Here is a 17,587-nt window from a genome sequence, read left to right on the forward strand (position 1 = left end):
CCTCCACTTTCTCATCTGAGCGGCTCTCTGGTCCTTCATGGCATCAGGAGCCCCACTGCTGTGGTCTGGCTCCTCCTCATTCCTGCTCTGGATCCAAGGGTCAGAGGTCTCGCTCTCACACCCAGTGGCCGAGCCGGAATGGTGCACCCCACCCAGCTGGGGGCACGTCCCTGATGCGGCAGGCTTCCTAGGGCGAGAACTCGGGGGAGGTTTCTGGTTGCAACAGAAGGAGCTTCACAGTAAACTTGGAAGAAGAGGAAGGTGGTTGAAGTTTCAGTGTAGTTTTTTTGACTTAAAATGTTTTATTTGAATATCTAATTTTATTATGTAGTCAGTAGTACATGTTGGCAATGGGGCCTTTTAAAGAAATCCTCAGCAGTGACTCAGAAGCTTGGGGTCCAGATGAGTGGTATAACTCTGCCTGGGTCCATATCCTTCCTGATTTGTGTTCACGGAGCAGACGAGTACTTAATGAGGGCAGGCATTATGCTGATTCTCAACAGGCAAAGCGGGGTGAAGCCCCCGCCTGCCCTTGGGGAGCCCACAGATGGGTGGAGAGCACAGTGGGATCAGAGCAATCGTGTGGGACCCCCAGCATCTTGGGGAAGCAGGACTGCAGGCTGGGTGGTGGGGACCATGGGAGGGGGCCCAGCAGATGGAGGAGAAGTGGGGGCAGCTTGAAGTGCTGAAGCACTTTCATTTCTCTGACTTCTCAGAGAAATAAAAAATATTTCGAATACACGGAGTGGACTGATGGGGCTCAAAACCAGTTTTTAATTATATAGTCAGTTCAGTCCAGTCGCTCAGTCGCATCTGACTCTTGCGACCCCATGGACTGCAGCACGCCAGGCCTCCCTGTCCATCACCAACTCCCAGAGCTTATTCATGTCCATCGAGTCGGTGATGCCATCCAACCATCTCATCCTCTCTCATCCCCTTCTCCTCCTGCCTTCAGTCTTTCCCAGGATCAGGGTCTTTTCCTTTAATTAGACAAATAGGGCAAAAATACATTTGATGAATGTAGAACTATTTAGGTTAAAAGGGAAATTCCCCAAAAGAGCTTTACGAGGTTGAGAATAAGTATCATGTGACAGAAATCCAGGTCTGAAGACCTCTGCTCTTCTCCATGACATTTTAAACCTACAGCACGTCACCTTCCAGAGAGAAATGACCTTAGCAGGCTACCCTGGACTGCTTTGATAGCTTTCTGTTTGTAGCTTTTTATGACCTTGTCATCCCTAAGGCTAGTAAGCTCTAACAAAATGTCTGTTTCTGTTTGGGATCCTCCTGCCCTCTCTCTCAAACCCTTTCCTGGTTCCTCAGATGAGACCTTTTTGCCTGAATAATCTTGTCCATCCTTCAGACCTCGACTCGGACGGGCCCCTTGGCAGGAGCCTTCTCTGAACAGCAGCCTCCTCCCCAGCCCCCGCCTGGTTTCGGGTCCCTTTTCTCTGCTCCCACAGCACCCTTGGCCTCGTTCACCACACTTTGCTGCACCTGTCTGTGCGTCCTACAGCTGTGTCTGCTCAGCACGTGACGGGTGCGCGGTCTGCGCCCGAGGGACTGAGCACACGTTAGTGATGAGCAAAGGGTATTCCTGTGTGTTTTTAGATTCTTCTCCATAATCCTCAGATGTGGTGGTTAAATGATTCAGCTCCGGAAAGCAACAACCGTCAACAAAGTCCGTCTCAGGAAAAGATTGACCAAGTAAGTGAAGGTGCACCGTGCCCCCTCCGCAGGTGCCACCTCGCGTGGGCCTGGCTGGGGTGACAAGGTTGGTGGCCCGGCAGGGCCGAGTCCTTGGCTCCTGTGGCTCCAGGTGTGACCAGGCCCGCCCTGAGGAAGCAGAGCACTGCATTCCCTTCAGAGTAGGACACCCAGGAAGCAACACGAAGGTGTTCTTCGGCTTTCTCCGCTTCTGTACACTTTGTGCGTTGACCCGTCTCTGACCGCCCATCTCCCTGCCTGTGACCTGCAAGGGTGTCACTGTGGTGACTGTCCGGTTTGGCCTGCCGGCAACACTTAACCAGCGAGCTGGTCACTAGGCAGACGGACAGCACCTCCTCTGGCTTGAGCTGGCTGCTTTCCGAGGTGACTGCCCCACACAGTTGGCCCAGCTCCCCCTCCTTCCTTCCCAAGCCTCCCCATGCGCCCATTAGCACAGGAAGCCGGTGGTCCAGGCGTGCAGTGGGTTTTAAACTTCTCCCCCCATACCCTCTCCACCAGGATCAGACTCCCCTGGCCCCGCATGGGGGGCGCATCCGCTCTGTGCGGTGGGCCCTCTGCAGAGCCGCTTCCTCCCTGTTCCCCCAGCTGGTATACATGGGCTTCGATGAGGTCGCGGCCAAGGCGGCCCTGAGGGTGTTCAGGGATAACGTCCAGCTGGCGGCACAGACCCTGGTCCACAATGAAGGGAGACTTCCTCCTGACCTGCAGCTCTCGGCAGAAGACTCTTCGTCCACACCATCCACATCCCCGTCCGACTCTGCAGGTGGGTCCGGGGTCTGGGGGCACCAAGTGGGAGCCGGCGGGTGGAGGGGGTGCCTCGTCGGGGCCTGAGCAGGGCGTCCCCAGACGCCCGCCCCGTGTGCCACTCGGTACTGTGGCCAGTGAAGGTGGAGCTGAGGGTCAGCTCAGTCTCTTCATGGATGCGCCTTTCTCTTCTTCTCCCTGAGCTCTCCATGCCCACGCTTCTTTACTGCAGGCACCTCTAGTGCCTCAACAGACGAAGACATGGAGACAGAGGCTGTCAATGAGATCCTGGAAGACATCCCAGAACATGAAGAAGACTACCTTGACTCAACTCTGGAAGACGAGGAGATTATTATTGCAGAGTACTTATCCTATGTAGAGAACATAAAGTCGGCAGCAAAGAAGAACTAAGCGATGAATAGAAATAACTTTTAAGTTTCTGCTTATAAATATTCTATCGTTTTGAAGGTGTAATGCAGATCTTCTTCTTCCTTTTTACTGATTTTGCTGCAGAGTGCTGCTTTCTCGGGTGTAGGAGGGGCAGGTAGGGAACAGGGATGTATAGAGTGAGAGATGGGGGGTGGGACAGGGTGCCGGTCCCCAGGGGTGGCCTTGAGAACTGAGCTGCCTCTGGCCTGACCTTACTGTCGCCCGCTGCCTTCAGGTTCTGCGGCCTGAGCGCCACCCTCCCTGCTTGTGTGGCTCCCGGGGAGGGCTGCAGGAAGAGCGGCTAGGGAGGGAGAGGTGGATGTGTCTCCCATTCTTCCCCTCGCCCTGCGCTTCTGCCCTCTGGAACCCACTGCTTGGTCGTCTCCTCCTTCCCACGACACAGCCCTGCCTCCTGCTTCACCCTCTGCCGCTTCCTGAACGTGTCCCTTAGATCCCCAACTGTTTGAACTGCTTTGGGGGCCTTTTAGAGACAAGGCGTCAGCTATAGCAGCCACACAAGACTATGACAGAGGCCTTCAGCCTGAAACAGCAGTGCTTTTTGTGCTTAGCTTAGTTAAGTAGAAGTTCCCCAGTGGCTCAGACAGTCAAGAGTCTGCAATGTGGGAGACCTAGGTTCAATCCCTGGGTCTGGAAAATCCCCTGGAGAAGGGCATGGCAACCCACTCCACTAGTCTTGCCCAGAGAATTCCATGAACAGAGGAGCCTGGCAGGCTCCATACAGTCCGTGGGGTCACAAAGAGTTGGACACGACGAGCAACTAACACTTAGCAAAGTAGGCACTTGAAATTCCGGGTGGAAATTCAGAATGTATATATATTCAGAATTCTTCTTTACAGATATAAAATCTTTTATTAAACAGGAAAGTCTTAAATGCCAACCAAAGCAACTTACTTTTAATTAGCATTCTCAGATGCAGTGCTGCATAGTAAATCCATTGCTGGCTGAGATGCCTATCAGAGACTTAAAATCTATTTTCTCCATTTCTTTGTGGGGGGGTTGGGTATAATACAGAAGACTCTTTCTAAAGGTATGTAGTTACTAGCCTCTTAACGGCTCAAGTAACCGTTCTGAGTTGACCATGCCTTCCTCTGTAAACGTGTTATTAAATGAAGACCCTCTGCAGCACCAGGGCACAGCCGGGAGAAGCCTGTGTGGAAAGAAACACACGCCAGGTGTGTTCCCAAGACTTCCTGGCCAGTTGGAAGCTCCACGACTGAGGGCAGATGGGTCACACAGTTGCTGTTGAGGGGCTGGCTGAAATGCTTCCGCTGTTTCAGAAATCATAAAGCTTGGACAGCAGGCTAGTGTGAACGGGTGGAAATCCTTTCTTGTCGTTCTTTCAAAAATGGATGATACAGGTGAAAATAAAAGACGGAAGATACATTCCAAAATTGTCAGCCTAACTTTGCGGTAAGTTACTCAAATTCCCAAACTGTTTGAGTGATGACAATATCCGGGTGATCTAGAGCTCCATTTAGGTTTGAGATGTCAGCTTCCATTGACTTCCCATGAGGATCATTAGTGACTGTTACTAAAAGGTCAAGTGTACAGAGGCTCTGGGACACGGGGAGGGAGTGGGGGTGGTGGGGGGTGCTTCCTCACCTGATGGCCGAGACCGTGAGGGGGTCCCAGCCTCATGTAGGACCAAGTCAGGCTTGGATTTGGGGCCTGGGTTGTAGCGTTTGGCTCACAAGGTACTGCCCTGGGCATGGCTGGGTGTGGCTTCTCGTTTCCCCAGCTGCTGATCATGGCAAAGGCTAGGGAAGCCAAGCCACAGTGGCGGGCCTCGCGCTCCACCTGGGTGTGAGGAGACACAGAGAAGCCCGTTCTGGAGCTCAGGACGGCGGGGTGTGCGCTGTCCACCAGCATGGCTGCCCATCTGCACGTGCTGACAGGCCTTAGCCCTGGCTGTGCCGCCAGCTGGTCATGTGACACCTGACAGGCGGTGATCGAGCATCGCTCCCTGCTCTGGGATGCAAGGGAAAGAGCAAAGGACATTTGTGATGAAAAAGCTGTTAAACAGGAGGAAGGGTGCTGAGCCTGAAATCACAGAGGAGACGGGCTTTAGGGGGTGGTTCTCCTTGGAGAGTCAGAGGGAAAGGACACTGCGGATGTGGGACAAATGAGATTCCACTTGGGGTGGAACAGGCTGAGAGTACCATGTTCATGAAGTCACAGGGGCTGTCCTAAGCCCACCGGAGGGTGCGAGACTGAGGTTGGAAAGATTGCTGAGTCCAACTACAGAGCACCCTGAAAGGCAGGCAGGGGTCCAGACGTTAGTGGGGCCGTGGAGGGCTCCAAGCAGGGGTGGGATGGCCAGGCCTGTGGGCCAAGGGGTCAGCCAGAGGCTGCGGGCACTGTGGCCAGAGCGTGCTGCCCGCGGTCAGATCCGATCCCATCACCTACATGAAGTTCTGCCTGCTCTTGGCTCTGGTGACACCACCATGTCCTGTCCCTGTTTTCCTGCCCATAAATCCTGTAAGTACTTCCTGTCCTTCCCCTGCCCAACTAAAGGGATTTATCAGAGGCAAGGATATTTTACCAAAGGCAAAGAAACAACCTGTGGTTATCTGGTCTTTATAGCTTCCTCAACATCTAGCAAAGCCGCCTTAGGCTGCTGAAATGAAAATTACTCAATAAAATTGATCAACCTTTAGCCAGATTCATCAAGAAAAAAGGGGAGAGGGCCCAAATCAGTAAAAATTAGAAATGAAAAAGGAAAAGTTACAGAAGTTCAAAGGACCGTAAGAGACGACTACAACTGCACAGCAATAAAACGGAGAGTCCAGGAGAGCCGCACAGCCTCTCAGGTGCAGGAGAGCCGCACAGCCTCTCAGGTGCAGGAGAGCCGCACAGCCTCTCAGGTGCAGGAGAGCCGCACAGCCTCTCAGGTGCAGGAGAGCCGCACAGCCTCTCAGGTGCAGCTTCCCAAGACTGAGCCAGGAAGAAGCAGAAAATACGAACAGACTGGTTACAAGCGCTAAAATTGGATCTGCGATTTTAAAAACACCCAACCAAATGTTTTTGGCATCATGACTCAATGGACACGAGTTTGAGCAAGCTCCGGGAGATGGTGAAGGCCAGAGAAGCCTGGTGTGCTGCAGTCCATGGGGTCGCAAAGAGTCGGACACAACTGAGCAACTGAACTCACTGAACAAAGTCCATGAGGAGATAGATGGCTTCACAGGCGAATTCTACCAAACATTTAGAGACGAGTTAAGCCCATCCTTCAGAAACTATTCCAAACTGTTCCTGCAGAGGAAGGAACACCTCCAGACTAACTCATTCTATGAGGCCACCATCACCCTGATGCCCAAACCAAGGAGAGCATGTGCACACACACACAAATTACTGAAATAAAATTTACCCAAATATATCATGCTGTACACATGCAAAATAGTTTTCCATTTCTAACTCTTGGAGAGGGAGGCTGGAGGAAAACGAATGCTGCAGCCCACTGTAGGATTTGCGCCCAGGGGCTGTTTCTCAGGGTAGAGTGAGGGAAGATGCATGTGGTTGGATAAGACGCCGTGTGTGCACGGTGTCCAGGCAGGAAAGCAGCAGCAGCTGTGAGCACCAAGGAGTGAGCATCTGGTCACTCACGCTGCCTCTGCCAGCAACGCAGTCCGAGAAGGTGACTATAAACATCAGCGCAGGTACTCAAGGGGGTTCTCTCTGCCCGCTCTCCCTGGAATGAACTTCAGCTTCCCGGAAAGCCCCTCAGGACTGGGAGGGCCTGTCCTTGGCAGCTGCAGCCTCAGGCCCTGGAAAACCGCTAGGAAGTGAGAGCTCCCAGACCCGGCGGGCAGCGCCCAGGGACCCCTCACCTCTCCTGGGTGCCGCGTCCCACCTGAAGAAGGTGGGGTGATGCTGCTTCTGCGGGTCCTTCTCACCAGCCAGCCTGTTCTGGCAAGGCCCGTGGCTTCCCAGAGTTTGGGGGTGTGGCGCAGAGCACAGTCAGAGGTAGCACCATGCTTTCTACCACCCCTGGAGTCAGTACTGTTATCTGTTCATGTGGCCAGAGGGTCAGCGTCCTTACCCACCAGGCATGGACCTGGGCACCCCGGGCTGCATCTGGCATCAAGACACCTCTCTGCATCAGGGGCTGCCTCTGCCTGGGGAGGCTCACCTTTAGCAAGGTGCTCAGTTCTCAAGGGGATTCCTTGGTGGCTCAGAGGGTCAAGAGTCTGCCTGCAATGTGGACGACCTGAGTTCCATCCCAGGGGTGGGGAAGAGCCCCTGGAGAAGAAAATGGCAACCCACTCCAGATTTCTTGCCTGCCTGGAAAATCCCACAGACGGAGGAGCCTGCTGGGCTACAAGAAATAGCATCGCAGCGAGTCGGACAGGACTGAGCAACTTCACTTTAACTTTTCAGCTTTCAAGGGCGGACTCTGTCTTCTGCAGCATTTCCTCTTCCTGCAACAGCGGCCAGCCGGGGCCAGGCCTGGAGGGCACCATGGATGTGGACTGGGCACCAGCGGAGGGGCTGGAAGAGGGCCCTTGCCGGGTGTGAGGGGGCCGCTCTCAGAGCCTGAGCCCCACTTCTCCCTTCACCCCCTCTTGGCAGGGGCTTCCCCTGCACACCCCCAGGGCCTGCCTTGTCCACACCTGAGAGAAGGGGTCGCCTCTGTGCTGGCGGGAGGAGCAGCGGGTCCCTGCCGTCACCCAGGCAGACCGAGGGGCTGACTCCTTGCCCCCTGGCCTCCCTCCTGCCACCCCCCGACTCAGGGACACTGCAGTGACACTGGAGGGACAGAGGACTTCACCCCTGGGGGTGGGCCAGGCCCCAGCTTCACGGGCACTCTCCTGCCCTCTGAGAGGGAGCGGGACTCAGTGTGCAGAACAAAAGGTGATGCACAAGGCACTTTCAAGGACCTATATTTCATCCTTCACAAGCGGACAATCTGCCAAAATAACGACAGTCCGTGGGGTTCTGTCTTGGGCGCGGCTTGTGGGATTTTAGCTCCCCGACCGGGGATCGAACCCAGGGTCCCGACCGTGAAGGTGCACAGTCAGAACCACTGGACCGCCAGGGGAAAACCCCAATCCGTGCCTTTTTTGAAGCGTCCGTCTGGCTCAGCAGGAAAAGACTTGGCTTCCGGGGACCTCGGGCACCCGGAGCCTGAGCGGCTGGAGACCCTGAGAGTCGCGGGAGGGTCCCGGGAGGGACGGATGGAGGGAGGGCGGCCCGGCGAGGGCTTCGGAAGGCCAACGGCGCGGGGGCGAAGCACCACCCGCCGCGCTAGTCTGCCCTCGGGGTCCGGGGGACGGGCGGCGCGCCCCCTCCTCGTGGTTCGGAGTCGGGGGGGGGCGCCGTCGGGGCGTCTCAAGCCGGCTGCAGGGGCGCGGCGGCGGCGGCGCAGCCCACCTTGTTGCTGAAGAGTCGCGAGAGGCTGCGCTTGGGGGCGGCGGCGCGCGGCGGCGGGAGGCCGCGAACGTCCCAGAGGCGCAGCGCGCCGTCGTGCGAGGCGGTGTAGAGCACTTGGCCGTGCACCTGCGGGCGCGGGGAGTGGGCGGCCGGCAGCGGGGGGCGCCCCGCCGCCCCCACCCGGCTCCTCCCGAGGCTCCGGGCTCGCCTGTACGCGGCCCGCCCTGGCCGACGGAAGCGGAAGGCTCAGCCCGGGCCTCGGCCCGGGGAGGCTCTGCCCGCGGGGGCGCGCGGCTGCCGGGAGGGTGGGGTGGGGGCCCTCAGCCCTTCCCTTCCGCGGGCGCTCCACCAACCACTGCCAACCAGCCGCGGACCCGGGGGAGAGCGGAGCGCCTACCTGGATGCAGTTGATGACGAAGGCGTGGCCGCGGAACACCCTCCGCAGCGCTCCGGACTGGGCGTCGAAGGCGCGCGCGCGGGCGTCCCCGCTGCCGGTGAACACTGTGAACACACGGGGCCGCTGGCCTCGCGCTCTCGTCCCCTCCGGGCTCTGAGGGGCGGGGCGCGGGGGGCGTGGACGGGCGGGGGGCCGAGGGGGACGGAGAGTGACGGAGACCCTCTCCCGGCCCCGTCCGCTCGCCTCCCAGGCATGTCGTAATTGCAAACAGCCCAAGCCCCTTGAAAGGAAGGAGGTGGCACCTTCACTATCTTTAGTACGACTCCCTCAAGGTCAGCGTGGGGAGCCGGGGACCCGGGCGCCCCATGTGGACCGCAGCCGGCTCTGCAGGGCTGAGGCGGCCCACCGCCCTTGGGCTTCGGGTCAGCTTGCCCTGTCCTGTTGAGACAGAAATGGCTGGCCCACCTGAGTTTCTGATTTAAGGAGGTCTGCGGTGGGGCCTGAGAACCCTCCAGGCTAGCCAGCTTCAAGTGATGCTGGTGGTGGCTAGGGATCCCACTGAGAGCACTAGCCAGAGGACAAGCACTCCCTTGTCCACTTACTACCTTAGCCTGGGCTCTCCCGGCAGCTGACCTTGACACTAGGACTTGAATGCAAATAGTTCATCTGGCAGGGCATTCCAAGACGTGGGGAGAGAAACAGGAAGGACTCCCCGTGCAGGTGTGTTAGTGAGCAGGTAGGTGACTGCTGGGGTGCCTGAAAGAAGGGGTGGCCCGTGTCTGAGTTGTCCCACCTGGGGACAAGGGCGCTGGGCTCCTTTTCCATCAACTCCTAGTCGTCCTTGGCCAGAGGACCTCTGGCTGCATCAGGAAGTGCCCCTGAGTGTGGTACCCAGACCACCTGCTCCAGCCACCCAGCAGCCTGAGTGAGCCGCAGGAAGCACCCTCGGGGACTCCCTGTTCTTGGACTGTCTATTCCTTATCCCACGTCCTGGGTCACCTGCCATTCCCAGGTTTTCTGCTAAAGCTACCAGTGAATGTGGGCTTGAAAGGGAAGTTTTGTTTGCCGGCCTTTTCAGTTCCTTTCCCGCCGCCCCTTCCACCAATGCAGGTAGTTACTGGGCATCCTGAGTGTGGGAAGAGGGTCTGGAATTTGGTCTGATTATCCTGCAGCCTGATGGCAAAGACCAACGGCCAAGTTACTTAACAGCCGGCAGCGAGCAAGTAGCGTCTATGGGATCTGCTGCAGCGGCAGGTTTCATTCCAGCTGCTGCCACAGGGAGGCGCTCTGGGCAACGTTCTTCTCTATAAACTTGAGACGGGCAGGAGCAGAGCCGTAATCACACTTAGAGCTTTGGACACAGAAACAGGAGGGCGGGAAAAATTATCTTTGTGCATCAGACACCTAAGTCCTGAGGGCATCTTGGGCACTATTTTTGGAAATCCATTCTATCTTCATCTAACACCTGTGCTGTGAAGTCCACTTGAATTTTCCACTGTGAGTCGTCCTCCAGCCCAGTCTGCTCCCTCATCCCTGCGCTGGAAGGACGGTTCTCAGGCTCAGCTCCCCGTGGGGCTGGCTTCTGGCTGCTGCTGCTGTGTGTGTGTGTGTGTGAGAGAGAGAGAGAGAGAGAATAACTGGGAAAAGGAGGGTGCTGATGGGAAAATATAACATTGGGGATCGTTTTAGGAAAGAATGTCCAGGAGCGTGGGGCCCCGCTCCCATCTAGGAGTGGTCAGGTTGTGCGTTTTGCTTTCCCAGCACGATGCCTGTCTTCTGGGTGTAAACATGGCAAGCCTCTTGGAGAGAGCCAGGAAAGCCCAGATGTGAGTCTGAGATCTGTGGGACCGAGTGCTTGCTGACTACCCAGTAAGCCACTCTACCCTTCTTTTCTTCCAAAATAACCCTGATTAGTCCTGGCAGCAGTATCCCCAGTAAGAGGTTTTATTATTCCGTCTCTTTTATAGGCAGTGGTCAGAGAGATGTATGCAGAAGTCTTTGGGTGGAATTTCCAGAAAAGATCTTTAAAGGGGTCTACTCATCTAGAAGACATATCCTTTTGCCCTTTCCTCCTCTTCTTCCCGCTTGCCTAAAACATGATGGCTGGCACACCAGCAGCTCTCTTGAACCACGAAGTTCCCCCTTAAAGATAGATGATATGTACTAAGCATGATGAAGCAAAGTGAAGAAAGGAAACTGGGTGTCTAACAACTTTGTGAAGCCATCCATTTCAGCCTAGATCACCAGTCTCTAAAATTCTTCTACATGAGGGAAGAATAAACCACTATCTCATTTAAGTTCCCTGTTATCTGGATTTCCTCTTATCTGTAGTCAAACCTAATGTCAAGTGAAGCTAAACCCATGTGCCCCTCAAGTCTGGCAGGAGTTAAGCAGTGTCACTCTCACTCAGGAATTAGAATGTGCCCTTGAGACCCGCTGTTAACATGAGGTTCTCTGAACACGCAGGTCGCTGTACATCCTGGTGGGCAAAGGTGGGGAGAGGCCCCCACATGCTTATTTGGAACTTCTTTGGCTGGAGGAACAAACGTGCACAAAAGAGGCACGGCTGCCACTCCTGGCCGCCACCCAAACTGAGCTACAGCCGAGGCTCGAGGAGGATAGAATGGAGTCAGCGGAAGCAGAGAGGCCTGGATGAGTGGGCGTGCCAGGGGGTGAGGCACGACGGGACAGGCAGGCCAGGGCTCTGGGGAGCATGGGGTCACTTACAGGTGCCCGCGTGGTACTTGAGGGCGCTCACGCTGTGTCTGTGGGCCGTGAACGTGCGCACGCGCTCGCCGGTGTCTGCCAGCCAGCACTTGACCGTCCTGTCGGCGCTGCCCGAGTACACGTGCCGGTTTACCAGCTGCGGGCGGGGGGAGGGGGGAAGGTTGGCACCGGACACAGTGGGCCGGCTCAGAAGCCCCTCCAAACCTCTGTGTGTAAGCAGGGAGGGGCACGTGCAGGTCTTAGTGGAGAAACTGTGGATGAGCCAGAAATGCCCCTGCCCGGGGGTCCCACCCGCTCACCCACTCTGGTGCCTGAGGTCATGCTGCCCACCTCCCACCTCCTCTGCAGGGCAGTGGGGGTCAGGCGGGCTTGCAGGCATCAGACAGATCCGGCTGCAGAGCCTCACTGGCCCTTGGCCAAGTCACTGACTCTGCTCTCAGCCGCTTCACCCACAGTGAGGACCACGCCAGCCCCTTCCTCATGGGGCTCAGACCCAACCACGCAGCACTCAGCACCGTAACTGCAGGGGCCAGGAAATGTCTGCTGCCGCTTCCGGCATTACCCCCAGGCGTTTCTCGTTAGCAGTTTCCTACTGAAGAACAGCCTGGCCCCTGGAGAGGTCATGGGAATCCACCTGTAGCTACTGTAGGTCCCAGGATTGTCCCAGCTGAGAAAAGGGCTCCCAGGGCAGGGCGTTCACGCTGGACTTCCGCTCCAGGGAGGGCACACGGGAGAGAGAATGGTCTAGAAATACCCTGACTGGCTGTGGCATGTGTGAGGTAGCCCTCTGCTGGGACCAGAGCTGGACACCCAGGGGCCATCACGGGGTCCTGGCCCCCGCCTTTGGAGACAGGCTTCCGCAGTTCCCGTGTGCTCCCCCCCACCCCCGCTGGAGTGGCAGTCACACCCCTGGTGGGGGCTGCAGGAGGTGAGGAACGGGCTGGGGAGACAAGGGCAGGGGGGCATGAGGAGGCGCCGGCGGGTGGGTCCCCAGCTGCCATTAGCTGGCTATGGCACCAGGTCTCCTCCACGTGGCAGAGCCCAGGAGGATGGGGGCCAGGCGACAAGCCCCGGAGAGAGCCAGGGATTGCCCTGCTGGGGCCTGGAACCCCTGGAGGCTTAGGGAAGAGGAGGCCCTTCTCCGGGGGCAATGGGTGGTGGGCCGGAGCACACGCTCCTGACTTTGCCACAACCCACTCCTGACTCAATGGCCCCTACCTAGTTTAAATCCCAGAGGATAGGACTCTGGCCCACCTCGTCTTCCCACCCCAGCCACCGCACAGGTCAGACTTGGCCTTGGGCAAGTCGCTAAGACAGAGGCTTCGGGGGGTTTCCTGTGGACCAAGTGGGCAACCAGCCTGGCCTGTGCCTCCTAGGCCCTGCCCTGCAGTCCTACTGGGGTTATGACCGGCCCGGCCAACAGAGCCTGGCTTCTGGCTTCTCCTACTGGCGTCCACTCCCCCAGGACAGGTCCAAGGTGACATCTGCCTGCCCGAGCACTCCAGCAGGATCCAGAACCTCACCCGTGTCCTCCCTCCGTCTGTGCCAGCACTGATGGCGGCAGGGCTCCCGCTTGGCGCCCCACCTGCTCTCGGCCTTTCGGGTGCCCCCCGAACCCTGTACACGGAGTTTGGGATGTGGCCGGCTTCCCCAGGCTCCTGTGTCCCCACTGTCCCTAAAGGACCCTGGACACACACCATCTTCCCCTTTACAAGTCCTCTCTGCCCGGGAGGTGCTCCCAAGCAGATCCCCCTCATTCTTTATGGGAGATCCGCCCTCCAGGGCCCCTCCTCATGCTGCCCAGCACCATCTGCCTCCTGCCCCCCAAGCCAATCGCCACTGGCCCCCGTGTTTCCTGACTGTACCCCCCCGCTGTGTCCCTCCCAGAGGCAGCCCCAGACCTCCAGTGACTATACTCTCTAGACTGCCCACTGGGACTCCCAGACCTCTCAAGGGGAGTGTGTGAGGCGGAGACCCCAGTGGTGCATCTGAGCCCCATGGCCTCCACACCTCTGCCCCCTCCAGTCCACAAAGGAGGCACGGAGGGTCCACAGCGGCTATGGCAAAGGGAGGACGCCTCCTGCTCAAAGCAGGGGTCCTGATGATGCGGGGCCTGGCGCATGTGCCCCAGAACCAGCAAGCAGGGACTTCCCTGGTGGTGCAGTGCATGGGCATCAGCCTGCCAATGCAGGGCACACGGATTTGATCCCTGGTCCGGGAAGGTTCCACTTGCCATGGAGCAACTAAGCCCATCAGTTCAGTTCAGTTGCTCAGTCGTGTCCAACTCTTTGCGACCCCATGGACTGCAGCACGCCAGGCCTCCCTGTCCATCACCAACTCCCGGAGCTTGCTCAAACTCATGTCCATCGAGTCGGTGATGTCATCCAACCATCTCACCCTCTGTCGTCCCCTTCTCCTCTAACTAAGCCCATAAGCAACAACTCCTGAGCCCTCTTGCCCTAGAGCCTGTGCCCCGCGACAAGAGAAGCCACTGCAATGAGGCCCATGCCCTGCAACGGAAGAGCAGCCCCTGCTCACCGCAGTGAGAGAAAGCCAGAGCATCAAAGACCCAACCGAAAATAAACACATGATTAATTAAAGAAAAAAAAAAGAAAGAAAGCACCAAGCAGCACACTTTCAAAGCACAAACCCCAAGCCCAGAGGCTGACAAGCTGACGGACGCCTCACGGCTCGCCTGGGCTGGTTTCCTGAAAGGACCCCCGGGGGGCAGCAGGGGAGACCAGGGAGGCTCCAGGCAGATGGAGACAGCAGGAGGGACCTGACAGGGCGAGTCTCAAGGGCCGGTCTCGCGAGACTCCCGGCGGCCAAGGCAGCTCCGAGGGACAGGACCTGGGGCCGTCTCCCTGTGGGGTGATCACCCAAATGGAGGGCAGCTCGAGGCCCGCAGGCCTGGGGGTCTGCACCCATGGCCCTGGGTGGGGGAGCAGGCCTCACCCTCGCCTCGGCTCATGACAGGCCTTGTACCGGAGCAGCGGGAGAGAATCCCCCGGGCCAGGCGGTGCGCAGGGCCAGGTGCAGAGCATCGTGTGACCCTGACACGCCCTGAAAAGCTGCTCGTTAAAAGCCCAGGCTACACGTTCAGTCCTGGGTTCAAATCCTGCCTCTACCCCTACCGGCTGGGAGACCCTGGGCAAGTTGCTTAACCCGCGCTGAGCTTTCGTCTCCTGGTGTACCAAATGAGAAAAATTAACCTCCATCGTGAGGATCAATTCAATCATGTCGGCAGCCTGGTCGAACCTAGGGGCTGGAACATACACCTATAAGGCAACAGCAACCTCTGCCCCCAAACGCCCCCTACCCAGGGGCTTTTTCAGAAAAAGAACGGAGTGCCCCCAACGACGCCCCGGACGGTCAGGCAGGCACCCCATCGCCCTTGGACTGCCCCACACTCAACAGCGCCTTTCCTGTCCCTGTCTGGCTGTCTTTGAAATATTTCTTTAAAAAGACATGAAGTACTGTGATCCATTTTGTACACTTTTGTGTGTATTACATTTTAAAAAGTTAAATATAAAAAAAAACAAAGTATTTCAAAAAGGTATCAACTAAGCATGACAGAGTGTTAATATCTCATTTCAAGAGGCGGCTACATAGAGTCTGTCTTAGTGTCTGCTATGCTTCATGGTTCAAATGTTTCACAATGAAAAATTTAAAAAGCATAACATATGAAGGGACAGGAAAGACTCCCCACTTTCTCTTTCTTCACAAGGACCACCTGCCCGAGCCCAGACCCTGGGAGCTTCTAGGAAGAGTGGGGGTAAGGGAGCAGTCCCCCTTGGTGGTCGGCGGGCTTGACCTTGAATTTGCTACCTGGAAGTGAGCCCTGGCCTCTGCTCTGGCCCACCTTCTCCACAGGAGGCCCGTGCACACCTGGCTCCACCCTGACCTGGCTTCTGGAACTCTCTAGGGCTGGCTTGCTTGACCCAGGATACACGTCCCCTAGTGAAGAGGAAAGGCAGAGGCCCCGCGGGGCTTGGCCGATTTCTCGGGCCCCCCCTCTGCTCCCAGAAAGTTCCGAGTGGGCTGCAGGTGGAGGATGCTACGGTGGGTACAATATCCATGCAGGCCCATGGCTCAGAGGCAGGTTCATCTGTTCTCCTAACCTTTGAAAAGGCGGCCACAAGTTTATCTCCACACACAGAAGGACCTGACCAGGCACAGTGTACACAGGGCAGCCCCCCAGGGGGCTAGACTCCAATAAAAAAACTTTTTTTTTAATTAAAAAAAGATACCAGGCAGCCAACTCTCAGCTCAGCACCCACACCCCCATCACCAGTCTCCCTCAAGCAGGATCTGAGTTAGAAAGACACCATTTGTGTTAATACAACCAAAGACACACGGCCACTCTGGGGTTCACCAGGGTCAGAGGTCATTCTGTCCAAGCAGAGTGAAGACCTTCTCTACTCCACTGGTCCTGAGGTCCCAGGGCTGCCCTTCACCCCCAGAACCCAAAATCGGGCCTCCTGGCCTGGCTCTCCAGGGGACGGCCGCATGCTGCTTCCTGATACCTCGAGCACACCCCATCGCTGCCCTGGTGGCTCCTAGAGCCTCAGTGTCACCAAGCCCTGGACCCCAACCTGCTCATGTTGGGTGCAGGAACCAGCCTGGAGAAGGGAAGAGGCCGTGGCCACAACTGGGACCAGGAACACCCAGACCCTGATATTTTGACAGAGGGAGGGACCACATCCAGCAGATGCACTCACTGAGTGTGGCCAGTGCATCCCCAGAGGCTCCAGAGCAAGTATCATGGGCTGACGGGTGTCAAGAACAGGCTCCATGGCAGGCACCGTGTCTGCGTCAACTCAGGAAATCCTCATGACCGCCGAGGGGAGATACAGCTCCGGGTCCAGGATCCCTGATCCAGACCACAGGGCCCGAGGTGTTTCGGGAGCTTTTGGACTCGAGGAACACACGCATGCTTCCACAGCAAAGTGTATGCGTGCATTCCCAGGAAGTGGGATGAGCTGACCCACCACCAGTCTCATGTCTGTTCAGGCCAGGCTTTGCCACCAAGTGAGTTTTGATGCCAAGGCTAAGGAAAAAACTTCATTTCTTTGGGGAACTTCTGGATTTAGGAATTATGGACCACAGTTGGGCTTCCCAGGTGGCTCAGTGGGTAAAGAATACACCTGCAATGCAGGAGACACAGGCAGACGCAAGTTCAAGCCCCAGGCCAGGAAGATCCCCTGGAGGAGGACATAGCAACCCCCTCCAGTATTCTTGCCTGGAGAATCCCATGGATAGGGGAGCCTGATGGGCTACAGTCCATGGGGTCTCAAAGAGTTTGACACGACTGAAGTGACTGAGCATGCATGGAGAGACCACTGTTTGTGGGTAGACCTGATCCTCATCTCACAAGGAAGGAAACTAAAATTCACGTGTGAACAACAGCCCTCACCCTGTTCCTGTGAATGTGACGTATTTGGAAACAGGTCTTTAAAGAGGCAATTAGGACCTGCTGGTGGTCCAGTGGTTGGGGCTCCACGCTTCCATGGCAGGGGACGCAAGTTTGATCTCTGATTGGGGGACTAGAATCCCACACATCATGAGGCATGGCCAAGATAGATGTAAGAATAAAAAAAGTACCCTGAACATTTATTGGAAGGACTGATGCTGAAACTCCAATACTTTGGCCACCTGATGCGAAGAGCCATCTCACTGGAAAAGACCCCGATGCTGGAAAAGACTGAAGGCAGGAGAAGGGGACGATAGAGGGTGAGATGGTTGGATGGCATCACAGACTCAATGGACATGAGTTTCAGCCAGCTCTGGGAGATGGTGAGGGACAGGGAAGCCTGGCGTGCTGCAGTCCATGGGGTTGCAAAGAGTCGGACACGACTGAGCAACTGGACAACAACAACTTTAAAAGAGGTAATTAAGCTAAAATGAGGTCACTAGGGTGGAACCTCAGCCAGTGTGACGAGTGTCCTTACAAGAGGAAATGCGGATGCAGAGGGAAGACCACATGAGGATACAGAAGGGCCATCTACAAGCGGAGGAGAGAGGCCTCGGAAGAAACCGACCCTGCCCACACCCTGCTCTTGGACTTCCAGCCTCCAGAGCGGTGAGCCAACCAGTCTCTGTTGTTCCAGCTGCCCCATCTGCGGTTACTTTGTTACACAGCCTGAGCTGACTGGTACACAGGGTGGGCTG

General features: G+C 56.8%; 2 protein-coding genes across 33 annotated transcripts in view; one reads left to right on the forward strand and one right to left on the reverse strand.

The window, feature by feature from the left end:
- Window positions 1-4,313, forward strand: part of NUB1 (negative regulator of ubiquitin like proteins 1) — a 35,926-nt gene extending 31,613 nt beyond the window's left edge. For 2 of the 5 annotated variants that reach the window (XM_025291850.3, XM_025291852.3), the window contains exons 13-15: window positions 1,612-1,707; window positions 2,227-2,491; window positions 2,705-4,313. In XM_025291850.3, the coding sequence (XP_025147635.1) occupies window positions 1,612-1,707; window positions 2,227-2,491; window positions 2,705-2,883 (540 nt within the window). In that variant the 3' untranslated portion in view covers window positions 2,884-4,313. The remainder of the gene's footprint in view (window positions 1-1,611; window positions 1,708-2,226; window positions 2,492-2,704) is intronic. The other 3 variants (XM_006077658.4, XM_025291851.3, XM_025291853.3) reach the window with 3 other exon arrangements.
- The window catches only part of WDR86 (WD repeat domain 86), a 40,701-nt gene that overhangs the window by 6,157 nt on the left and 16,957 nt on the right, over window positions 1-17,587 (reverse strand). The window contains exons 5-11 of one of the 28 annotated variants that reach the window (XR_006553013.2): window positions 17,021-17,120; window positions 11,417-11,552; window positions 8,992-9,127; window positions 8,690-8,793; window positions 8,293-8,516; window positions 6,526-7,410; window positions 4,588-4,719 (exon numbers count right to left, since the gene is read on the reverse strand). Coding sequence is in view for 25 of the 28 variants with exons in the window: in XM_044947079.2 (XP_044803014.2) it covers window positions 7,937-8,516; window positions 8,690-8,793; window positions 8,992-9,127; window positions 11,417-11,552; window positions 17,021-17,120 (1,056 nt within the window). In the remaining 3 variants the exon portion in view is untranslated. The other 27 variants (XM_044947080.2, XM_044947081.2, XM_044947086.2 and 24 more) reach the window with 27 other exon arrangements.

The sequence above is a fragment of the Bubalus bubalis genome, chromosome 8 (assembly GCF_019923935.1).
Source record: "Bubalus bubalis isolate 160015118507 breed Murrah chromosome 8, NDDB_SH_1, whole genome shotgun sequence".
NCBI lineage: Eukaryota > Metazoa > Chordata > Mammalia > Artiodactyla > Bovidae > Bubalus > Bubalus bubalis.